The sequence below is a fragment of the Triticum aestivum genome, chromosome 5D (genome assembly GCF_018294505.1).
Source record: "Triticum aestivum cultivar Chinese Spring chromosome 5D, IWGSC CS RefSeq v2.1, whole genome shotgun sequence".
Classification (NCBI taxonomy): Eukaryota; Viridiplantae; Streptophyta; class Magnoliopsida; order Poales; family Poaceae; genus Triticum; species Triticum aestivum.
The window spans coordinates 401,190,970-401,217,231 of NC_057808.1; the positions used below are offsets into that span (position 1 = coordinate 401,190,970).

Below are 26,262 nucleotides of genomic sequence, written 5' to 3' on the forward strand. Positions count from 1 at the left end.
TGCGCCTGCTCAGGCTGGCCATAGTGGAGGTAACATAAGTCTGGTCATAATGGGGAGTAACTTACAATAATAACATAGGGGTTACATGCATATGTTATTACTTTATGTTACTACCTTTATAGTGGGTGATGTCATAAGTGTGGTAACATGGGGATACTCATTTATTGCTTTGTGGGATCTATAGTAGTACTTCAACATTGTGATCTATGTGTGGCTTGCTGGGGCGCCGGGGAAGTGATGTGGTGGCGAGGTCGCCGACGACCGGGCTGGTGCTGCCTCCTTGCGGGCACCAGATTTAGCCATGATTCGGGTGGCTCCCCGGTTGGAGCCGCCGCCGCCCGGAGCTGCCGTTGGCCGACGAGACGGAGAGGGAGTCGAGGGTAGATGGAGGCGGACGGGAGGGAGATGGATGGAGGCCTCGACCGTAGAGGAAAGGGGTGGGCTCTTTTTTTTTTAAGCGACGCAGCCACACTGGATCGATTTGGCAATAAAGACATCTCGTGTTGTGTGCTATATTACTGTAACCAAATAGGTTACTCTAAGTTACTCTCTCTTCATTAATTCAGTGCCACGTAAGCAAAATTGCTGATCTGGACTCTAAGTTACTACTTAAGTTACCCCACTATGACCAGCTAGCCTAAGTAGTATCATGCATTGAAACTCGCAAACATACTTATGTGGCAGGCAATTAAAGAAAAGAGAGATGGTTATAGTAACATAGGTAGATACCGTAACATAATAAATGTGATGCTATTATATGTCTTGCATGTCAATAAATAAGACCACCTATGATACTACTCCCTCCGTTCCTAAATATTTGTCTTTCTAGACATTTCAAATGACGATCACATACGGATGTATGTAGACATATTTTAGAGTATAGATTCACTCATTTTACTCCGTATGTAGTCACTTGTTGAAATGACTAGAAAGACAAGTATTTAGGAACAGAGGGAGTAATTTATAATACTATGCACTATAGATGTAGTATCATACAGTAGTATCATATGCATGATACTAATATATGATACTCCCCGCTGTCACCAGCTCATACGCAAGTCCGTTGTCTCGTCGTCCCACGAACGTGGCCGCGTGGATTCCGATACCATTACCATTATTAATGGCAGGGGTAACGCGGCCACCCGTCGGCCACAAACCAGCCCCCTCCCACCCCGCCTCCACCGTGCACACATATCGCTCACGCCTTCCCTCACTGTGCGCCTCCCCTCTCCGACACCGTCGCATACAGCCAACACGTGCCCAATAATGCCTCGTGATGACCACGAAGCCGGCAGCGGCAGCTGGCTGGCATGCAGCCTCACCGCCGCCGAGGCAGAGGAGATGGCAAGGCTCGACATCTTCTTGCTGCCGGACATACGGTTGCCGAAGGGTTGGAAGCTTAGCCTGGCGGTGTCCCGGTGGCGCCTGTCCCGCCCATCGGCACGCCAGCGTTCAATCGCGCCATCCACCTCTTTCGCACGGGCGTCACGCCGGAGGCGAGGGCGATGCCGCAATATGGCGTGGACACCCCGTTCTGGCACGTCATCCTCTCTGAGTGGAGTCACGAATAGCTCAACCACTACGCCGGCAACGTCCCGCCGTACCAGCACAACCGCTAGGCGTGGCGGGAATTCTGGCACGGGCGCAGTGTCGCCAACGCCCTAGACGCGCACGGCAGGTACCAGGCTAGTACGGAGACCACCATGGCGCGCACGGGGCGCAGCTTGGAGCGCTCGACGGCGCATGGCCGTGCCATGTTGCTTCAGGCATAACGCGATGGCGGCTGTCTACGAAACATCTCCTGCATCGATCTTTCCTTCGGGTGCTGGGTAAGCTAGATCCCATTTCCTTTTTAGAGAACAATTTTTTTTTTAGAATCATCAGGGGAGGAGTCCGTCCACCTAAATATATTACTCAAAATGGCCATTATACCAGGAGAGTGATCCAGTTTATATGGGAAACCGGATCGAATACCTAAACAAGTTGACCCGTTTATAAAGAAAACCGGGCCGAAAACCGTACAACAAGGTTACAAGGAGAAGAGAAGAACAAGACACCCAACAAGGGCGGGACGTAGCTAGCAGATTAAAAGGACCATCACCACGAAAGACACAAGTAGTTGTGGGGTGTCGTCGAGGGATCACAATACTTAGACTTTGCGAGGAACCTAACGCACGGCACAACTCAGGAGCATCCACAACCAACGAGTGCAAAAAACACGAACCTTGACTGGGTGCCCCGCCACGGAAGATCGAAACGATTAACAATTTGGGGAGGCATCTGGCGCCATCAAATAGCAAAGATGAACCAAGACATCACCAAGAGCACGACGCTCGCCGCAACACATCGGCCGCCAAGGGAGAGTCTTGAGCATGCATAGCGAGACATCTTCACGAGGGGGAAACAAATGGCCACCCTACGGCGCCCAAGGAACCGCCACCAAACCCCAGAGAACACCACCAAACAACCACCGTCGACTCCAAGCCAGTCACACCACCACCAGCACCATTGGACCCTCCGACTGATCCCAAGTTGGCCACACCACCACCACCAAACGCTTCAACATCAACCACACACAGGCACAGAAGCCGCCGTTTGGGTCTCCAAGATGACGCCTCCAAGGAGGTAGTGCCGACAAGGACACAAGATCGTCATCTGATCCGACAAGCCGGATCTTAGGTTTTCACCCGGATACCACAAAACAAAGTACTGCAGGTGCTGGAGCTCCACAACGACACCTCCTACGAGGAAAACGATGTCCGCAGACACTATTGCCGCCGACATCGACATAGTCGATGCAAGGTTCTCACCCGGAGTTTGAGCACATCCCTACAACAAGATGGCAGCTGACCATCACCACCATCGGGCCCCTCAGAGACGAAGAAGCACGACAAACCGTCGCAGGCAACCGCACCCTGCGGAGAACGCAGATGGCCAAACATCAGCATTAGGCACTGGATCCACCAATGGCCGTCCGAACGTAGGGCCACCGGACGCAGCGCGAGCCGCCGAACCTAACCGAGCACCATGCCGGCAAGGAGCAGAGGAGCGCTGCCCGAGGCCAGGAACCATCATGGTTCCGGGCTGCAGCCAAACATAAGGAGCACCAACACGCCCCACGCGCGCCACCATGCACCTGCCGGAGACCAGATCCAAAGTGCCACAACACCAACCAAAGGCGGGGGAGATCCAAAACCGGCTGCAGTAGTCCCACCTCACACCACCAGCAACACTCACCGCCACCAGCCTCCACCACTCCCGCCTCCACCACCCAGCAACACCACCTCCCCAAGCCAGACCACCACGGGCCAGATCCATCCGGATCTAGCCAGGCCAGCGAAGCACCACCTATGCACCTCAAGCTCCACCAGCGCGGGCACGAGCAGGACGCACGCTGCGAGGGACCCAGATCCGACCCCCTGCCGGCACCCCCGACCGTGAGCCCCCGCAAGGCGCCAGATCCGTGCCGCCGGAGGCCTAGTTCGCCCGAGCCGCGCCCCGCACACTCGACCACGCGCGCCTTCCCGAACGCGGCCGCCCATGCCATAGCGCGCACCCGCGTGAGCGCCACGCCGAGCTCCCGCCGTAGCAGACGGCCCGTGCCGCCCCTGCCCGAGCTGGAGGAGGAAAGGACCCCGCCGCCGCCGAACCGCGCGGGCCTCGCCCGGCGACGTCCACTGGCGGCGGCGAGGGGAGGCGGGGACGGAGGGGAGCTCGCTGGCGGCACCTAGGGTTCGCTCCCGGGCCGCCCGCGGGAGCGACCAGGGGAGAGACCTTTTGACAGTTTTTTAACACGTTGTTTAGAGAACAAATTGTAGTTGCTAGTTGCTACCACTGTATGACACTCTTGTATCTTGAGCTCGTAATGGTACCTCACAATTTAAATGTCTCTCTACGACTGAAGAATGAGCGTGTTCTTGGGCCATCGTAGAAACATAGACAGGTTCGACGACGGATGGAAATATGCCTTACGCGCTATAAAAGTTTGATCGTGACATGAGAAAAGTTTTGCACACACTTGCATGCCCCGTTCCTGACTCTAAATACACCCTTCGAGCCTCAGGAGAAGGCCCATGAATCTGAAACATCTTGCCTCATCTTAGTGATCTCTTCTCATGCCTAGCCTGAGGTACCACATCTCACTACTTGTTGTCCTTGGCTGGCAGTTTAGCCACCTCTGAAGATCAAATATGAATATCACCAAAGCCCCGGAGCTCCTGAAGAAGGCTGTCGCGATATGCAAGAGCAAGACCGGCGACCTGGCAGCCAGGCTCCTCGTTCTCGCCTCCCTCCGCCATATGATGACCACCGTCGGTGCCATCTCCCATAGGACCCATGCACTCGTAGCTGGCACCGCCCAGAAGAAGGGCGCCAGGATGGACTGTCACAACTCACAAGGCACTCGTGCTGTACAAGGTCGAGAAGATGCCGGTGATCCATGGTTGTGAGATTGTTGCTAATCTCTCTCGTCAACTAGCACTGTTTGATCAAGAGAATGATGGTGCTGGTGGTTGCCCTGCCTGGACACTGCACCCCCATCTTCTATAACGATGACACCTGGTGTTACACGCGACAAGTTTGAGGTTGATGGCGAGGTCAACGGTGATATGGATGATGGCCAGGTCCGCAAATGAGTTTCTTTGGGGAAAATAGGAATGTGTTAGTAAAACAGGACAAGTAAGAACATATATATTTAAGAAAACTAGCAGAGTGATCCGCGCATTGACATGGCTATATTTTCTGTATATTTTTTATATGTGTCATCTATGTTTAGACATGGTTCACAAAGAGTAAAATAGATAATTTCAACTGTTATTTCTTATTAATATATATACTAGTACAAAAGCGCATTCCTATACGTGCATTTTTTATTTCGTTCCAATTTCAAGTGTGACCATGTTTAACCAACATTCATCATACTTCCTTCATTTTTATATACAAGGCCACTATGGAATATACATTTTGCATCTATACAAGGCCACCAACAGTAATCGAGGAAACTTATGATATTTTCTCGTACTAACAACCTGTTTAATAGTCGCATGCATGCAGTCATAATGACAGTCAGCTACTTCCTTCACCTAGTTTTCTTGCATGCATGCGGGGTATTAATGATCCCAGTAAACAAAAAGAAAAGCTGATTTTTAAAGCAAACATTAAATTTTACATTGGTACCTGTAATTTGAGTTTGTGTCCTTGTATATAAAAATGGAGGGAGTATCGCTTTGTATGAGCTATAATGGTGTCATACTCGCATCAGAATTGGATGTTAAAACATCGTATGCACAGCCATTCCATGTACGAAATTACAAATGTTAATACAATGAAAACATCCATGTCAAATAAAATACTATCGTTTCACATTAGCACCCAAAGTTTCATTGTTACATATACTTTGATGTTTTACCATCAATACATAATTAGGTAGCTAAGAAGAAACGTCTCAATATGATGTTTCTTGTAGATCTTTTCGGAGAATTTTCAGCCACGAATTATATTTAAATAGGCTCATACCATAACATATGTTCTTCTCACTACTACATAAACGCCCATCCATCGGACCAAGATTAGCTATCCGTGGTGATTTCTCTACCCGCCGTTCCTTAGTGGTCGAGAATATGTACACCCTTTTTCTTGAGCTATCATGCTAAAAACCTTTCGGATAGGCACCTCTCAAGGCGGGTTTTTTTTTCCAGCATGCACACTTCAAAAATGTGTTCCTCCGCGGCGTCCTCAACAATGGGCTCAACTCGAACGGATTGAAAATATTGGTAGGGCTAACCCTGCTCTTTGTTGTCATATCCCTTGCAAAGATATGATAAGAATTATGCATCAAATTGTTATACATACAGAGGACAACCATTAGTAGAAAACAGGGCTTTGGTTCAGGCCTGGCCAGCCCATTAGTCCCGATTTAGTCACGAACCGGGACCCATGGGGGCATACGTCCCAGTTCATGCGGGACCCATGGGGGCATACCTCCCGGTTCGTGCGCCCAGGGGGCCGGCCGGGCCTCGTGGCGCATTGGTCCCGGTTCGTCTGGACCCTTTTGTCCCGGTTCCAGACACGAACCAGGACCAATGGGCCTCGCTCCTGGCCCACATCCATTGGTCCCGGTTAGTGGCTGGAACCGGGTCAAAAGGGGGGTCTTTAGTCCCGCTTCCAGCCACGAACCGGGACCATTGAGGGGCCTATATATACCCCTCGCCCGCGAGCAGAGCACTCCACTGCTATGTTTTCTTCTGGCCGGCGAGGGGAGGGCTTTGTGGTGCTCTAGCTCACCTCCTATGCACATGAGGTGTTCGATGAAATGCCCGAACCACACTACTTAAGCTATGTCCTCTCCAAACTCGACCTCCAAGCTCCATTTTCCTCAAGATTTGTCTCGATTTAGCGGTCCGTCACGTCCCGTCCCCGTCTTCACCGCCGTCGATGCACATTTTGATACAATGGAGGTGGACGAACACAAATACCGGTACGGGAAGCCTCTCAACGGCGGCCCTGGTGGTGGTAGCCCCGTGCTCATGGGCAGAGCCCGTGGCTGGATGCTGCCCGGCTGTCATCAAAGATGGAAGTCCTCCTCTAACAATGATGATGCGAAGAATTCATGATTGGTACATGAAAACCTGCAGCGAGTTTGGGAAGGATATTTTGAAGCTAAGAGTTAAAGAGGAGCATGACCTCGTTGGAATTGATCTGTCAACTGTTCTATTTGAGAAGTTCTTCCAGTTTTATAATCAAAATGCCCTCGATAAAATAATCATCCCTTGCTACTGTCTGTAAGTACTACTATTGTCATTAAGTCTCTATATATAGCTCAATCTTTCATTGCATGTATATATAATTATCCTCACTATATTATAAAGATTGAAGATCATCGAATGCAAGAAAAGACAAATATATGATATTGGGTTCATTAACACAAATCTCATAGATGACTTTACGGTTAAATTTAATGCCAAAGAAACTGAGGCCAACTTGCTACGATCGTTGCTTCAAAATCAAAACAAAGAGAAAATACCCTTTCCTTACAACTTCAAGTGAGTGTTACTGTTTTGTGCATATTCGGCTTCCCGTATTACTCGAGGTTATAGTAATGTAGTTGATGAGTTATGCTTGCGTGCGCAGCTTTCACTTTATTCTCCTAGAGATTAAGCTTGAGCAGGGACTAGTAACCGTCTTAGACTCGAGACGAAAAGATCCCGAGGAGTATGCGGGCATGAGTAAAATGCTCGAGAAGTAAGTTCAATCGATCATTATCGCACCATATCAACAACTTTGTTCATTTTCTGATATCAAGTAATTGTTTTCTTTGTCTTGCAGGGTTTGGAAACAGTTCACCGCACAAGCTCCGGGACTGCTGGGGGAGCTGCGGTTTACACACCCGAAAGTAAGTACTACTAGCTAGTTCCGCGCATCTCCCATTGATTGTAGCTAGTTTCATCAATACCATTTATAATGCTTGATTATATCAGTTTGATTGACCTCTATTTCTCATAAAGTGCTTGTGGCAGGAATCCGGGAATGATTACTGTGGATACTATGTTTGCGAGTTCATCTACAACGCGACGACAAGTGGGGCTACTCTAAAAAACAATATGAAGTGCGTAAGCAATAATATTCATAATTTTATTTTATTACCATCATTTGTGTTGAGTTTCATTCATATATATGTATTAAGCCCCTTCTTCAAATTAGGTGTCGCAGATGTGGAATGAACTCCTACCACAAGATCGCATACGCGTAATTCAAGAGGAATTGGCAGGATTCTTTCTTGACCACGTCATAAGTAAAGCCGGAGAATACCATGTGGAATTTGACATTAGATATTTGGGAACTGCAAGAGATCTTATATTGTGTGTGTGTGTCTATATATATATATATATATATATATATATATATATATATATATATATATATATATATATATATATATATATATATATATATATATATATATATAGCTAGTAGCGTTGGATAAATATATGAAAACTTGTTGTTCGACCAATTCTCGGAGAAAGAGAGGTCGATCACTTCTCTGTGTATATATATGTTCATGACGATCATGTGTACTTAATGGTTTTCTTCATTTGCTTACTAGATAGCGTGTCGAGTCATCTCTATACGTATAGTACCTAGCGTCGACCAAGCACGGAGATAAGAGAGGACACTTCTCTCTATTAGCTAGCTAACACAATATATGAAACCCCTAAATTAACCCTATAAAACCCCCAAAACCCCCCACCCCCCCCCCCCCCTTTAAAAAAAAACAAAAATCCCAGCCCCTGAACTGCTGACGCGTGAATGTTTTTTAGTCCCGGTTGAGGCCCTCCTGCCTAGCCAAGCCGTAGAGGCCACGTGGCACCCCATCTGTCCCGGTTCGTATAAGAACCGGGACTAAAGGTGTTGGGCTTTAGTCCCGACCCTTTAGTCCCGTTTCCAGAACCGAGACAAATGGGCCTCTGGAACCGGGACAAATGGGCCTTTTTCTACTAGTGAACACACCAATATAATTCATCCACAACACATGCATGATGTAAACACTAATAATTCATCCATGTTTGCTTACATCATATAAACAACAAGTTCAGTAGAATATCCATTTCATTCATATGCCATGTATATAAGCACCAAATCATCAATATGATAGTTACAAAGGATAGGATTACACAGTGCGGCAAGGATGGAAAACAAACTTTTGACTTTTTCTTTGTTATGTATTTGCATTCATGACCCCAACCCGCCTCATCATTCCCATGTGTGAACCATGATATGCAAAAAATTTAGGAGAATATGTTGTCCTTTTGTTCATATTTGAATAACATCCTTGTCATGCTCGTGTCCGGGACATTGAGGGATGGGTCCTATTGAGCTGGCCGCCGAATCCACCCTTCAGTGACTGTAGAACACTGCTGATCTGAATGCCAATAGGAAAAAAAAGTTATCAATAGGGAATACTTGGAGTCAAATGGACGACCATCATCGCATTTGATTCCTGTAGAGGTGAGACTAGTTAGTTCATATATTTTTCCTTAAATCAGGTAAGGGCCGAATTCCTATTTCCTGCTAATAATGGACCTTAGCTCTGCACTAATTTATTCTTCTTTTGAGAAAGGAGTTGTGCACCATCAGTTGCCGTTCATGTTGGGCCGCAAAAATCTGAAAAGGCACAGCGTGTTGATGTGCTTGTTGTCCCCACAGTGAAGCGCACGGGGAGCACGTGATCTGATAGCACTCTTAAGTCCAAAATGGTGTGAGACTTTGAGTGAGAACTTCCTGCATGTCTATAGCTGCAGGTCTATCAGTGCTGTTGACGGGCACGGACAGCAAACCATGGAGGGAGGATCGCGAAGCAAAGGCAAAGCGGCGCGAAAGCAACCTGAAAAGCCAGGGAGCAGGATGATTGATAGTCACGCTGCAACCGAAACCACCAAGAAAATTAAGCTACTGCTAACGCGCGCACATAATTTAGGGGATCTCACCATGGTCCTTTATGGCCTAATTGGAATGATTTCTCCATGTCACTCCGCGCGTATGTCACATTGCTATAGCTTTCCTTTGCTTCTTTAGTTCAGTCCCACTCTCAACATTCTCATAGTGCTTACTGCACATGCATATGCTCAAATTGTTTTCTCCGAATGCTATTTTCATTTAACACGTTTTGGACAACCTAATAAAGTTTGATCAAGGCATTAGCAAATTAAGCTGCATTCTTAGTTGCATGTGATTCATGAGGCGTGACTATAAATATACTCTTCGGGCCTTAGGAGCCCCATGGTCAATCACCCTCTCAATTCTCAAACCATCTTGGCTGACCCCTGGAGCTCAGTGTTCTACTCATGCCAAGCCTGAAGCAGTACAATTCCTTAGTTTTTGCCATTGACAGGCAGCTGTTTGACCACCTCTCAGCAACAAAGATGAAGATCGGCAAGGCCCCAGCGCTCCTGAAGAAGGCAGCAGCTATGTGCAAGAGCAAGACCAGCGTCTACACGGCCAGGCTTCTCGTCCTCGTCTCGCTTCGTCGCAGGATGGCCACGGTCGGCACCATTTCTCAAAGGATCCATGCCCTCACTGTGTCCAACCGGGAGAAGGATGCCAAAGTGAACTACCACAAGGCTCTCATGCTCCGCAAGGCCGAGAAGCCGACGTACCATGGTGGCGAGATGGCTAATCCGTCCCACCATTTAGTATTTTTTGATCAAGAGGTTGCTGCTGGTGGCTGCCCTGACTGGACACTGCACCCCATTGTCAGCAATGGCGATGATTTCAGTTACACTGACGAGTATGGCGATGATCGAGATGAGCCCTCGGTGATGAATTCAATGAGGAGCAACCAGGAGGCTGAGGGTTTGGGAATCAACGTGCATGACGATATCGACCTGGCTGCCGAAATGTTCATCAGAAAGTTTCGTGAGCAGATGAACGAGAGATTTTCATGATGTTGTGTTCCATATATGCCATGCACGGTAGCGCATATAGTGCTACTGAAAAAGTGATGGTAGCACTGGCGAGAATGAGATTGATAATGTAGGTCTATAGGCCAGGAACATTTGCCTCCATTCCCCGGGATAGGAGATTTGGCGGGTGTCCAGAAGTTAGTAGTTTTTGATAGATACCAACCTGCTAAAATCTGTACTACTGTTAGTGTGTCTCAAAGAAGAGAAAAAACATGATATGTTTCTTTGGATTGCAATCTTTTCTCTAACACTTTTGCTAAAGCACATCTAGATGTGCTCTAAGTGTTGCACATATAAAACCTATGTCACTGATTTTACGCTAAGATTCATGCAAGCATTTTCTTTTGTCCTTTTTCATTTTCTTTCTAGTTTGATTGAGTCACTTAGATGTGCAATGACAAGAGCACATCTGGATGTGCACTAGATAGACCCAGGGCTCTCATTTTCTAAATTGCTTTGAACTACCTCCAACGGTTCTTGATCTACTCGTCCTCCCAAAGTCCTACTGCTCCCCCTCCCCATCTGGCTACCACTAAATGTCGGCCGCTTGCCCGCTACATCCCCCTTCCAGAGTTCTTGTTCTCGACAAAATTTGAATGAAATTGTTTTTCTTTTACTTTGTTATAGACAGGTGTTTCAATTTGGATTATCTATATATTAGTTCATTTCTATTTCTAGATATCTATTTCTATATATTAGTATTAGTTAGTAGTACTATTAGTTACCGAATGCTTCTTGGCGGAATAAATGGTATGACACGACCTCTTTTTGCTCCATATAAACGAATTTGAAAAAGGAAGAAGGCTTTAGCTCCCTTCCATTGTCTTGGGTCGAAGATCAAGCGTGAACTTCTCCCTCATCTAAGGTTGGGTTGTGGATAACAGACTTCCCCCCTTTGGCTTGCAGTATTGGAAAAAGATAAGAAGCACGGTAGTCGATCGAAGAATAGGTTCCCATCTTGGCACTCTCGCTCAGAGATTCTTTCCATCGGGTCGCACGACAATAGAACACCCAACATAAAGATGCACACTCCTCCATATGAAATAGAAAGATTCATCTTCACTTTTTTGTAGTAGTCATGACCATTTCAATATACAAATATATAGTTGTGGGAAGCTGTCTCGCATCTCTGCTGAACTGTGTTGCAAGGTTTGACCTTTCGGAACCAACGGCTGCTAATTTATTTCACATTACCATACTAAAAAGAAAAGCGAGGCTGGGACTCGAATATGCGAGTTTAAATACAGATGATACTAAATTTATGCGGCAACCAAATTGTGGGACAAGTAGAAAATCACCGGATTCAAAAGGTTGAGATAATTAGCAGAGCATCACCATTCCAACACACAAGACGACGTGCCTAGCATAACGAAAATATCTTCCCATGGCTAAATCAGGAAAGCAGTATACGCCAACACCAGGTATGCACGAGACTTGATGTGGTTGTTGTCACATTGCGCCAAGTCTAAGACTCATAATGATGTTTGAGACTTGTGAATGCATGAAAAAACCCGGAAGCTCCCATCGATCTATCACGGAGATTGCTCCCTTTCTTTCTACAAAGCGTCCGGAGCCAAGGCAAAGCTATGCAGAGCTCAGCTACAACAACACAAAGCAGCGGAAAAGAAGGAAAAAACAGAGACGCGCTAGCTAGCTGCAACTTTTGGAATTTCGGGCCGGAGACCAGAGACCATCTGCCCGGTCTGGATGCTTTGGGTAAAAGAATTTGCTATTAAGCCATCGATCAGCTAGCTTTACCACTTGATTATAGGAGAGATATTGACAGTTAGGGACCCCAACCCAAACGAGCCAATCCTAGCCCGGGGCAGGTTCCTTTTCTAGCTTAATTGCATTATATACTTCCCCAAAAGTTCCTTGCTTAGTTCCACAGTGGACGTTCTTATAGTGCTCACTCCACATGCCAAAAAAATTCCTCCACTAGCTGCTTTTGCATGCTTTATCATTGACATACCAAAAGTTTGATGTGACATGAGCAAGGGCTAGTTGCAATGTTAATTGCATGCTTAACTTCTGACTATAAATACACCATTATTGGAGCCTCAGGACAAAGCCCATGCCTCATTTCAAGCCAGCTTCTCTCATCTCAGTATCCCAGTAACCTACCCCATTCCAAGCTTGAGGCACCCCATCTTCTTACTAGTTTTGCTTCCTAAGCAGAAATCTCAGAAAGAAAGATGAAGATAGGGAAGGCTCCTGAGCTCCTGAAGAAGGCGGCAGCAATGTGCAAGAGCAAGACCGTCAGGCTCCTCATCCTTGCCTCGCTCCAGCGTCGTAGGATGGCCACGGCTGCCGTGGTCTCCCACAAGATCGATGCGCTCATTGTAGCCGACTGGGAGAGAGCGGACCGCCACAAGGCTCTCGCGCTGGGCATGGTAGAGAAGAGACCGGTCATCGTCCATGAGAATGACTTGGAGGCCAATTTCTCTAGTCGCTTGGCGATGTTCGGTCCAAAGAATGGCCATGGTTGCTTCCCAGCTGACCGAACACTACATCCCCTCTTCAATGATGACCATGAGAACTATCGTTACACTGACGATGATGATGTGGTACTTGATTCATGTGATCAAGATGATGACGATGAGCCATCGGTCATGGATGTGATCAAGATAAACCCAGAAGTTGAAGGGTTGGAGTTCAACATGGAGGTGGAGATTGATCAGGCTGCTGATATGTTCATTAGGAGGTTCCGGCAACGGCTGAAACGAGGAATTTTAGGGTCTTGTTTGCACATGCATGTACCTCGGTCTAGTGATTTTTCTTCTTTTTAGGTGCCCACAAATTAGAATTTTTTGTTGAAATAATTATGAATAGGAGTTTATGCTTGAAAAACGATGATCCGTATTGCCATTTGTTTTCAAATAATTATGTCAACATCTAAAATCATTCTGCCTTGCCCAACTTTTCCCCTGTACCATCCCGTCCACCCACCCCGCACCTCACAAAGCTGATTGTATATATGCAGTACTCCTACCATCGGTGACTTCCATTGTCCCCTTGTGTTTTCTTTCACTTGAAGTCCCCAAAAAATTTGCAAAAAATGCCAACAATTGACATCAAATGGCTTCTATCTAGTGATCTAATGAACTCCGAGGCAAACCTACACCGCAAGTAGTCCATCGTCGATTCTTGACGCTACAACACACCCTGCAAATATGCCACACACACACCTTGCCCTCATCTGCCCCGTGGCTGCTTAATTCTGGACGAACCTTAGGCTCATTGCCCCCTCTTCCATGAAGCTCATCTAGGAAATGCACTGACCTCTGGGCCTTGATACCAACATCTGGCCCTTGGTTTCCCTTGTAGTTCTTTGGAAAATTTGGAACTGGAGAAAAGCTCTAGCCTTCCATGATGAGGATCACTAATCTAGGTTAACTATTAGAAACTTTGTGCACAATTTGTCCCAATGGATCTTTACGTTGAAGGACATCTCACAAAGGTACACTGCTAAGTCATGGCAGCGATAACTATCCTCCCGCCTCGATGCTCTTATGAAATATGGTACTTGTGATGTTTAGGTGGTAACATATTTTGGTGGGGAAGCTCCCCTCCCCCCGTGTTGACTGTTCAAAGAACAACAATTGATTCAAATTGTATTGTCCACATAGCAAACCTTCACATTGAAAGACCTAGCCTAGGAATGAAAAAAGAAAAATTCAGCATTGAATAGTTAGTACTCCCTCCATGCTTGTTGTAACGCCCGGATAATCAAGCTACAGTAATCCCACGCTAATGGTGTCACGTCACCACAGTTACTGTTGCTAATCTACCGTTAGGTTAAACCGTTTCAAAATTCAAAGTCAAAATCAAGCAAACAATAAAAGTTTTCAAATATTATAACTAAAATGTTCTTGATGTGCCAAATAATCCATACCTAATATTGGTAGTGAACCAACATTTTTGCAAATGTCTAAGTGCCCTAAACCACTTTAAAACAGTGGCTAAAACTATAGTTTAAATGCCTTTTTAGTTTATGAAGGTTGCAAACTGTTTCAAAAGCCTCACAATCTTTTTGTGGCAGTGCCCAATAATTCTTTGAAATTGTTTTGGCCAGTGGCATAATTTTGCAAAGCCATTATTGGCTAAACAGAAAATGCAAAAGCTGCTGAAAATAAAAAAGAAAAACAAAGAAAAGGAAAAAAGGAAAAGCAGAGAGAGAGAAAGCCCCTGCCCCACTTGGGCTTCGGCCCACCCGAGCCAGCTGGCCCAGCAGGCCGGCCCACTCCCCCCTCACCGGTCGCTCCCTCCCCTTCCTGTTCCTCTGCTCCGTGTCGCTACAGGGGCGAGGTCGACCCCGACCTCCTCGCCGGCCTCGCCGGGAGAGGATAAGGGCAAAGCCACGGGCTCCCCTCGTCTCCCCACCCCACATGCCCCCTCGCCCTCCCCCGAAACCCTAGCGCGCCCACAATCCCCCTCTCGTCCCCTTCCTCGCCTCTGTTCGAGATGCCCGAGCGCCCCCGTCGCCGTCGATCGCCGTAGCCGTGGCCACCGTCGTCCGTTCGTCGCCCCGGCAAGTCCTACAGCTCCGCCGTGGTCCTCTGCTTCCACTACACCGCCGGATCGAGCCCCGGAGCCCCTCGCGTCGCCGCACTCTTCTTCTTCTCCGGCTCGGCCACCGCATCGTCCTCGTCCTTGATCTACGCCACCGGTCCTCCCCGAGCCCTCTGCCCAGACCCCACGCTCCCCCGGTGAGCTCCTGCGCCGAACGCGCCGTCCCCTGCCCTCTCTAGCCGCCCGTAGCCACTACCCCGACGAAGCCCGAACCACCGCCGCCTCGTTTGGTCGCCGGCGCGTCTCCGGTGACCTTTTGGTCACGGGCTAGTGCCCAACGTGCTCGCCGCGCTGCTTAGAGAACGCCCAGCCCTTCCGTTCAAGCTGCTACACGCCGTAGCTCCGTTTTCATCGAGCACCCGTGCACGCCGCCACCTCCGCCGCTCACTGGCGCCGATTCCGGCCAAGTCCGGCGATGCTACCGCCACCACTGGATGCGGCGCTGAGAGCTTGTTCGAATGAGACTAGCCCCGCTCCTCCCCGAGCCCTGTACGCGTTTTCCGGCGAGATCCGAGCCGCGCCGCCGCGTTTGGCATCGCCGGCGTTGAGCCGCCGGCCGCGCTGAGCTGGCACACCTGGGGCCACCCTCTGGGTCACTGCCAGTGGGCCCCCTGGCCCCCTGTTGACCAGTTGACATGGTCAACTAGGCTGACTGGGCAGGCCCCAGCCACTGACGTGTGAGCCCCACCGCTTAATCCTATAATTAAAACATTTTAATAATTAAAACCTAATTAGTTTCTAATTAGAGACTGACATGTGGGGCCCAGTAACTATTTAAACTCAAATTAGTTTAATTTAAACTCTGTTAATTAACAGTGGCTGACATGTGGGCGCCACCTGTCTGGTTTGACTGGTCAGCCGACCTGTTGACCTGCTGACGTCAGCATTGCACCATGCTGATGTCATAATTCCCTTTTCTGTTAATTTAAATAATTCCAGAAAATGGTTTAATCTTTGAAAATTCATATAAAATAATCCGTAACTCGGATGAAAATGTTTTCTACATGAAAGTTGCTCAGAACGACGAGACGAATCCGAATACGCAGCCCGTTCGTTCACCACACGTCCCTAGCATAGTGAACCTGCAACATTTCACCTCCGGTCCATCTGTCCGAAAACACGAAACATCGGGAATACTTTCCCGGATGTTCCCCCCTTCGCCGGTAACACCTACTACCGCGTTAGGGCACACCTAGCACTGCTCATTGTCATGTCACGCATCGTCATGCTTATGTTTGCATTGTATTTACTGTTTCTTCCCCCTCTTCTCTCCGGTAGACTACGAGACCGACGCTGCTGCCCAGTTCGACTACGGAGTTGACGACCCCTCCTACTTGCCAGAGCAACCAGGCAAGCCCCCCCCTTGATCACCAGATATCGCCTATTCTTCTCTATACTGCTTGCATTAGAGTAGTGTAGCATGTTACTGCTTTCCGTTTATCCTATCCTGATGCATAGCCTGTCCTTGCTTCTACTGTTGTTACCTTTACCTGCAATCCTACATGCTTAGTATAGGATGCTAGTTTTCCATCAGTGGCCCTACATTCTTGTCCGTCTGCTGTGCTATACTATCGGGCCGTGATCACTTGGGCGGTGATCACGAGTATATACTTATATACTATATACATGACACCTGTGGTGACTAAAGTCGGGTCGGCTCGTAGGAGTACCCGCAAGTGGATCTTTGTGGCGGAGCGACAGGGCAGGTTGAGACCACCTAGGCGAGAGGTGGGCCTGGCCCTGGACGGCGTCCGCGGTTACTTCAAAATAACACGCTTAACGAGTTCTTGGTATTTGATCTGAGTCTGGCCATTTGGTCTATACGCACTAACCAACTACGCGGGAACAGTTATGGGCACTCGACGTCGTGGTATCAGCCGAAGCCTTCGTGACGTCAGCGACTGAGTGGCGCGCGCCGGATTGGACTGGAACGCCACTAGGCTAGGTCTGCTTCCGGCCGCGTTCGCAACGTGCAGGTGTGCAATGGGCGATGGGCCCAGACCCCTGCGCCATAGGATTTAGACCGGCGTGCTGACCTCTCTGTTGTGCCTAGGTGGGGCTGCGACGTGTTGATCTTACGAGGCCGGGCATGACCCAGAAAAGTGTGTCCGGCCAAATGGGATCGAGCGTGTTGGGTTATGTGGTGCACCCCTGCAGGGAAGTTTATCTATTCGAATAGCCGTGTCCCTCGGTAAAAGGACGACCCGGAGTTGTACCTTGACCTTATGACAACTAGAACCGGATACTTAATAAAATACACCCTTCCAAGTGCCAGATACAACCCGGTGATCGCTCTCTAACAGGGCGACGAGGAGGGGATCGCCGGGTAGGATTATGCTATGCGATGCTACTTGGAGGACTTCAATCTACTCTCTTCTACATGCTGCAAGATGGAGATGGCCAGAAGCGTAGTCTTCGACAGGATTAGCTATCCCCCTCTTATTCTGGCATTCTGCAGTTCAGTCCACTGATATGGCCCTTTACACATATACCCATGCATATGTAGTGTAGCTCCTTGCTTGCGAGTACTTTGGATGAGTACTCACGGTTGCTTCTCTCCCTCTTTTCCCCCTTTCCTTCTACCTGGTTGTCGCAACCAGATGCTGGAGTCCAGGAGCCAGACGCCACCGTCGACGACGACTCCTACGGCACTGGAGGTGCCTACTACTACGTGCAGCCCGCTGACGACGACCAGGAGTAGTTAGGAGGATCCCAGGCAGGAGGCCTGCGCCTCTTTCGATCTGTATCCCAGTTTGTGCTAGCCTTCTTAAGGCAAACTTGTTTAACTTATGTCTGTACTCAGATATTGTTGCTTCCGCTGACTCGTCTATGATCGAGCACTTGTATTCGAGCCCTCGAGGCCCCTGGCTTGTATTATGATGCTTGTATGACTTATTTATGTTTTAGAGTTGTGTTGTGATATCTTCCCGTGAGTCCCTGATCTTGATCGTACACATTTGCGTGCATGATTAGTGTACGGTCAAATCGGGGGCGTCACAAGTTGGTATCAGAGCCGACTGCCTGTAGGAATCCCCTTTCCACACTCCTTGGCCGAAGTCGAGTCTAGACATTACAAAACTTTTACTAACATGGCTGTGTGTCTTACGGGCCCACGTCGCCATTGGGTGGTACTAGGATCTTTTACTCCTCGACCTTTACTCTGGGACTCTGAACTCTCTTCTACTCGGGTTAAACGAATTTACTAACTCTAACACTAGGATCCCGTGACCGCATTCACCCCAAAGTTGGATAAGCTATAGTTGTTTCTTAGAATAGTATTTTGAACAATTCACACACTGTCATTTGACTCCTTTGAAACGTCTTTGCTTTCAGATGGAACCCACGAGGCAGGTCGTGCGCCACACGACGGCCATTGGTGCCTCGGGATCACCTGCTGTGCTAGCTGAGATGATGACCTATCTGGGTTATCGCTGGCACCCTGAGTACACCGTCTACGAGGAGTACCAGGACTTTAACCAGGAGCAGTATCGTGCCATCGTCCACCTCTACTCGCGAGAGTATGACTCCACTACTGTGCTGCACACCGCTCATGGTGTTGGAGTGACCATCGATATGGCTGTCCACGATGCTGCTTATGCTGCTCTGACACGTCTTCGTGGAGAGTATCGGGAGTTGGACACCTCCCCTTTCAGGCACATTGCTATCGCATCTGATGTTGGTGCGGAGGGATACTATACTGCTGCCTACTCCACTGTCACCCGAGAGCCCTTCTACCATCAGAACCTGGTTCTGCATGCTGATGGGCTGGATCGAGCTAACCGAGCTCTTCGCCATGAGTTGTACACCACCCGTCAGCACCTTTACCGTGCTCTGACGCTGCTGCACCCCTTTGTCCGATCTAGGGAGCTGCCCCGTTCTGCGATCTACCCAGCCAGGACTGTGATGCCCCAGGGTGTCGGCTGGCCAGATGTGGGAGGCCACTCTCCCGCACTTGGACCTCTTCTGCCACCTGAGCGTCAGGTTCTGCACCAGAGTATTCGCGGACCCCAGGTTGCTGACGTGGAGTTCCCGATGCGACACTACCAGCTTTCAGGCTACACCTACCTCCACAGTACCTCTTGGGACTGATGTAGGCTTGCTTGTTAGTGTTAGATGCATTCGCCGCGAGCCTGTGTGCCGCCTATGTTGTTTTAGTCTATGTACTGAACTCTGCTGTGTACTGAACTCTATGCATGACCCCTTTTGTAAGTTATGCCGACTACTATGTAGTAGCTATCGTGCTCCTTTCATTATGCATGTTTCATCATGAATGATTCTTGTCTTTGCAAATTTCTCAATGCTGAACTACCCCTGTTATATATTAGCAGGATGGTTAGACCAGGTGGTCGTGGTAGTGGTGGCAATGCCCCACCACCACCTGAGTACATGGCTGGTATGATCCAACAGTTCGAACTGAACCGCCAATTCATGGAAAATATGATGGCTCAGTTTCCTCGCCCCAATATGGACCAGCAACCAACCCCAGTAACTCTGCAGGATTTCATGCGCCTCAATCCAACTGTGTACCGCAGCTCAACTCAGCCTCTGGATGCTGATGACTGGCTCCGTGACATCAGCTATGAGATGGAGTCTGCCGATGTAGCCCCTGCCAGCTATGTCACCTTTGCTTCCTTCTTTCTGAAGGGACCCGCAACTCAATGGTTGGACAGCCACAGGCGTACTCTGCCAGCTGGAACAATCATCACCTGGCCAGACTTCCAAGCTGCTTTCCGTGCCCGCTTCATTCCTCAGGGAGTCATGGACCGGAAGAAGCGTGAGTTCCGCAACCTCACCCAAGGCAACAAAACTGTTGAAGCTTATCAGCGGGAGTTTCTGGACTTGTCTCTCTATGCTGAAGAGGACATTGCAACTGATGCACGCAGATAGGAGAAGTTCCGTGATGGCCTTCAAGCTGACATCAAGCTCGCACTGCTAGTGCATGATTTTGCTGATTTCACCACCTTGGTGAACAAGGCCATCAATGTCGAAACTGGTCTGCAGGAATACCAGAGCTCTCACAGGCGCAACCGTGACACGGGCTCATCTTCGGGCCCGCCCTCACAGAAGCGTAAGATATGGATCCCGAACAGCATGTACCGTCCAAATGCATCTACCCTAAGGCCGACCTATGCTGCACCTCGTCTGCCTCCACCACCATCTAGGCAGTCAAGACTTCCAGCTCCACCATCCCAAGCTCCTGTTCCCACTCCCAATAATGGTTTGTGCTTCAGGTGTGGTCAACCAGGACACCGTGCTAGAGAATGCAACCAGAACCAGAATCAACTGGCCCTTCCAGCAACTGGCCATGGAAGCAACCAGCCCCGCAGCAACAAGGCCAAGTCTTATGGTCGTGTTCATGCCAACCACGTTGATCTCAACGAAGCTCAAGACCAGCCTGCTACTGTGATGGGTACACTCCTCGTAAATTCAGTACCAGCATTCCGTTTTATTTGATACAGGAGCATCCCATTCATTCATATCAGCAGAATTTGCATTCCTGCATGGCATTAAATACGAAGATATGAACACTCCGCTAGTGGTACACACCCCTACGGGCTAATGTCAAACCTCTATGGTTAGTCACGACGCCCCCGTTGAAATTGAAGGACTAGAATTTCTTGTCTCTCCCATCGTACTGAAGTCTTGTAGCATTGATCTCATTCTGGGAATGAATTGGTTAAAAGCGCATACTGCTTCAATCGTTTGCGCCACTAAGACCGTCCATCTGCTACACCCTTCAGATGAAATAGTTACTTACCAAGCTCTTCTGGTGCAAAATGCCGAGGCAAGGCTCTATGCATTGAATGCATTGAACGCTGCACCACTCGAGGGCATTGAAAACATTCCCGTCGTGCGTGAATTCCTCGACGTCTTCCCTGAAGAACTTCCAGGGATTCCCCCTGCTAGAGCTGTCGAATTCATCATCGACTTGAAACCAGGCACCACTCCTATAGCCAAGCGACCCTACAAGATGCCGCCGCATGAACTCCTTGAGCTTAAGGAGGAAATCGACAAATCTCTTCGCAAAGGATTCATTCGCCCAAGTTGCTCTCCTTGGGGAGCACCTTCTCTCTTTGTCAAGAAGAAGGATGGGACAAACCGATTAGTTCAAGACTACCGTCCTATAAACCAAGCTACCATTCAGAATAAATACCCTCTTCCTCGGATCAATGATCTATATGATCAACTGGCGGGTTCATCAGTGTTCTCTAAGCTCGACTTGAGGTTGGGTTACCACCAGATCCGTGTTCGCGAAGAGGATATCCCAAAGACCGCCTTCGTGACTCGATATGGTTCATACGAGTACACCGTCATGTCTTTCGGTTTAACCAATGCTCCAGCCACCTTCTCTCGTCTGATGAACTATATATTCATGGATTACCTCGACAAGTTCGTCGTGGTTTATCTGGATGATATCCTGGTATTTTCCAAAACAAAGAGGAACATGCTGAACATCTTCGTCTTGTGCTGGAAAAGCTACGAGAGCATCAACTATATGCCAAGTTCTCCAAATGTGAATTCTGGCTACCCGAAGTAACCTATCTTGGGCATGTCATCTCTAAGGATGGTATTGCCGTCAACCCTGAACGAGTCCAGGCTATCCTTGATTGGACTCCTCCCAAGAACGTTAAGCAAGTCAGAAGTTTTCTCGGTCTCGCCAGCTATTGCCGTCGATTCGTCGAGAACTTCTCCAAGATCGCCAGGCCTCTGACTAACCTGTTGCATAAGGGCGTCAAGTTCCAATGGACAAACAAATGTCAGGAAAGTTTCCAGGCACTCAAAGACAAGTTGACTTCTGCCCCAGTTCTAGCTCCACCTGATACTAAGAAGGACTTCGTCATTTACTGCGACGCTTCCCGTCAAGGATTAGGCTGTGTCCTAATGCAAGACCGCAAAGTGATTGCTTATGCCTCTCGGCAATTGCGCCCTCACGAAGAGAACTACCCAGTTCACGACCTCGAACTTGCTGCTGTCATTCATGCGCTGAAGCAGTGGCGACATTACCTTCTCGGTAATCGTTGCGAGATCTTCACTGACCACCAAAGTCTGAAGTATCTGTTTACTCAGCCAGACCTGAACCTCCGTCAGCAGAGATGGATGGAGCTTGTTGCAGACTTTGACTTGGGTATTTCCTATACGCCAGGCAAGGCTAATGTAATGGCTGATGCCTTGAGCCGCAAGTCTTACTGCAACCACCTCCAGGTTCACAAAGTTCAGCCCTCGCTTGTTGAAGAATTTAGGAAGCTGAACCTCCATATTGTTCCTCCGGGTGCACTCGCTCCCCCTCCTAAGGAGTTTCGCAAGATGAACCTCCGTGTTGTTTCCCAGGGTTCCCTCAATACCCTGGCCGTCGAACCAGATCTCTTGGACTCCATCAAGAGAATACAGGGATATGACTCTGAAGCCCACAAGATTAAGCGCTACCTTGCAGAAGGAAGCCCTCATTCTTCACTATTGCTGAAGATGGCACTTTGTACTTCAAGGGCCGCCTAGTGGTGCCATGTGCAGAGAAAAACCTGGATATGACACAGGAAGTTATGAAAGAAGCTCATGATACGCCTCTATGTATCCATCCTGGTAGTACAAAGATGTACCAAGACATCCGTCAGAGATTCTGGTGGTCTAATATGAAGCAAGACATTGCTCGTTATGTTGCTGAGTGTGACGTTTGCCGTCGTATCAAAGCAGAACATCAAAGGCCTGCTGGAACTCTGCAACCTATCTCTATTCCTGAATGGAAATGGGACCATGTTGAGATGGACTTCGTCACTGGATTTCCCAAATCACAGAAAGGTAATGATGCTATTCTTGTCGTCATTGACCGGCTTTCCAAAGTTGCACATTTCCTGGCGGTCAAAGAAACGATCACTGCTAGTCAGCTGGCAACGCTCTATATGTCCAGGATTGTTTCACTCCACGGTATTCCATTGGTTATCAGCTCAGACCGTGGCAGCTTATTCACTTCAAGATTCTGGGCAAGTTTCCAAGAAGCTATCGGAACTCATCTGTCATTCAGTACTGCGTTTCATCCTCAGTCGCAAGGGCAAGTTGAACGCGTCAACCAAGTTCTCGAAGACATGCTTCGAGCTTGTGTTATTTCCTTCGGCAAGAAATGGGAGGAATCTCTCCCGTATGCTGAGTTCTCTTATAATAATAGCTATCAAGCTAGTCTGAAGATGGCCCCCTTCGAAGTGTTATATGGACGAAAGTGCCGAACCCCTCTGAACTGGTCAGAAACTGGGGAACGTCCACTCTTCGGTCCGGATATTATCCAACATGCCGAAGAACAAGTCCGCATTATTCGTGAGAATCTCCAGACTGCTCAGTCACGTCAGAAGAGTCAGTATGACCGTCATCATAAAGACATGGTCTATCAACCTGGCGAAAAGACTTATCTTCGAGTCACACCAATGAAGGGTGCTCACCGCTTCGGAATCAAGGGCAAACTAGCTCCTCGATATATTGGCCCATTCACTATTCTCGAAAGGCGTGGAAAAGTGGCATACCAACTGGAGCTTCCGCCGAACCTTTCTCAGGTTCACGATGTGTTCCATGTGTCACAGCTCCGCCGTTGCTTCAAGGACCCAATCCGAGCAGTGGATCATGAAGTGCTCGAATTGCAGCAGGACCTCTCCTATAAGGAGCATCCGGTCCGCATTCTCGACCAAGATGAACACTGCACACGTCAGAAGGCGATCAAGTTTCTCAAAGTCCAGTGGTCGCACCATTCTGAAGATGAAGCCACTTGGGAACGCGAGGATCGCGTGCGTGATGAATACCCCGCACTGTTTCCTTCTGCCTTCTAAATCTCGGGACGAGATTTCTTGTAGGGGAGGAATTTTGTAACGCCCGGGTAATCAAGCTACAGTAATCCCATGCTAATGGTGCCACGTCACCACAGTTACTGTTGCTAATCTACCGTTAGGCCAAACCGTTTCAAAATTCAAAGTCAAAATCAAGCAAACAATAAAAGTTTTCAAATATTAAAACTAAAATGTTCTTGATGTGCCAAATAATCCATACCTAATATTGGTAGTGAACCAACATTTTTGCAAATGTCTAAGTGCCCTAAACCACTTTAAAACAGTGGCTAAAACTATAGTTTAAATGCCTTTTTAGTTTATGAAGGTTGCAAACTGTTTCAAAAGCCTCACAATCTTTTTGTGGCAGTGCCCAATAATTCTTTGAAATTGTTTTGGCCAGTGGCATAATTTTGCAAAGTCATTATTGGCTAAACAGAAAATGCAAAAGCTGCTGAAAATAAAAAAGAAAAACAAAGAAAAGGAAAAAAGGAAAAGCAGAGAGAGAGAAAGCCCCTGCCCCACTTGGGCTTCGGCCCACCCGAGCCAGCTGGCCCAGCAGGCCGGCCCACTCCCCCCTCACCGGTCGCTCCCTCCCCTTCCTGTTCCTCTGCTCCGTGTCGCTACAGGGGCGAGGTCGACCCCGACCTCCTCGCCGGCCTCGCCGGGAGAGGATAAGGGCAAAGCCACGGGCTCCCCTCGTCTCCCCACCCCACATGCCCCCTCGCCCTCCCCCGAAACCCTAGCGCGCCCACAATCCCCCTCTCGTCCCCTTCCTCGCCTCTGTTCGAGATGCCCGAGCGCCCCCGTCGCCGTCGATCGCCGTAGCCGTGGCCACCGTCGTCCGTTCGTCGCCCCGGCAAGTCCTACAGCTCCGCCGTGGTCCTCTGCTTCCACTACACCGCCGGATCGAGCCCCGGAGCCCCTCGCGTCGCCGCACTCTTCTTCTTCTCCGGCTCGGCCACCGCATTGTCCTCGTCCTTGATCTACGCCACCGGTCCTCCCCGAGCCCTCTGCCCAGACCCCACGCTCCCCCGGTGAGCTCCTGCGCCGAACGCGCCGTCCCCTGCCCTCTCTAGCCGCCCGTAGCCACTACCCCGACGAAGCCCGAACCACCGCCGCCTCGTTTGGTCGCCGGCGCGTCTCCGGTGACCTTTTGGTCACGGGCTAGTGCCCAACGTGCTCGCCGCGCTGCTTAGAGAACGCCCAGCCCTTCCGTTCAAGCTGCTACACGCCGTAGCGCCGTCTCCGTCGAGCACCCGTACGCGCCGCCGCCTCTGCTCGTCGCCGGCGCCGATTCCAGCCAAGTCCGGCTGCGCTACCGCCACCACTCGACGTGCGACACCGTCAGCGTTCGAACGCAAGCAAAACCGCGCAAAATGGTGCCCCGTAGCGAATTTCCGAGCGTCTCCGGCGAACTCGCCGGCGCAACTCCGGCGCCGGCCGGCGACGTGGCTGGCCTGGGGCCACCCCAGAGCCACTGCCAGTGGGCCCCGCGGGTCCCAGTTGACTGGGTTGACCCAGTCAACTGCTGACTAGGCAGCCGAGTGCCACTGACACGTGGGCCCCACCGTCTATATTAATTAATTAAAATGTTTTAATAATTAAAACCTAATTAGTTACCAATTAGAGACTGACATGTGGGGCCCAGTAACTATTTAACCTCAAATTAGTTTAATTTAAACTCTGTTAATTAACAGTGGCTGACATGTGGGCGCCACCTGTCTGGTTTGACTGGTCAGCCGACCTGTTGACCTGCTGACGTCAGCATTGCACCATGCTGATGTCATAATTCCCTTTTCTGTTAATTTAAATAATTCCAGAAAATGGTTTAATCTTTGAAAATTCATATAAAATAATCCGTAACTCGGATGAAAATGTTTTCTACATGAAAGTTGCTCAGAACGACGAGACGAATCCGAATACGCAGCCCGTTCGATCACCACACGTCCCTAGCATAGTGAACCTGCAACATTTCACCTCCGGTCCATCTATCCGAAAACGCGAAACATCGGGAATACTTTCCCGGATGTCCCCCCCCCTTCGCCGGTAACACCTACTACCGCGTTAGGGCACACCTAGCACTGCTCATTGTCATGTCACGCATCGTCATGCTTATGTTTGCATTGTATTTACTGTTTCTTCCCCCTCTTCTCTCCGGTAGACTACGAGACCGACGATGCTGCTGCCCAGTTCGACTACGGAGTTGACGACCCCTCCTACTTGCCAGAGCAACCAGGCAAGCCCCCCCCCCCTTGATCACCAGATATCGCCTATTCTTCTCTATACTGCTTGCATTAGAGTAGTGTAGCATGTTACTGCTTTCCTTTATCCTATCCTGATGCATAGCCTGTCCTTGCTTCTACTATTGTTACCTTTACCTGCAATCCTACATGCTTAGTATAGGATGCTAGTTTTCCATCAGTGGCCCT

At 49.0% G+C, this 26,262-nt stretch overlaps 2 protein-coding genes across 2 annotated transcripts; both read left to right on the forward strand.

Moving 5' to 3' along the window:
- The first annotated feature begins 9,795 nt into the window (after positions 1-9,795).
- LOC123125142 (uncharacterized) lies at positions 9,796-10,687 on the forward strand. Its single transcript, XM_044545672.1, has one exon. It carries the CDS (start codon positions 9,840-9,842, stop codon positions 10,437-10,439), a length of 600 nt encoding a protein of 199 aa, XP_044401607.1. The 5' UTR covers positions 9,796-9,839; the 3' UTR covers positions 10,440-10,687.
- A 1,858-nt stretch (positions 10,688-12,545) lies between these two features.
- Positions 12,546-13,283, forward strand: LOC123125143 (uncharacterized). The gene has a single exon (XM_044545673.1). It carries the CDS (start codon positions 12,653-12,655, stop codon positions 13,244-13,246), a length of 594 nt encoding a protein of 197 aa, XP_044401608.1. The 5' UTR covers positions 12,546-12,652; the 3' UTR covers positions 13,247-13,283.
- Positions 13,284-26,262: the final 12,979 nt, after the last annotated feature.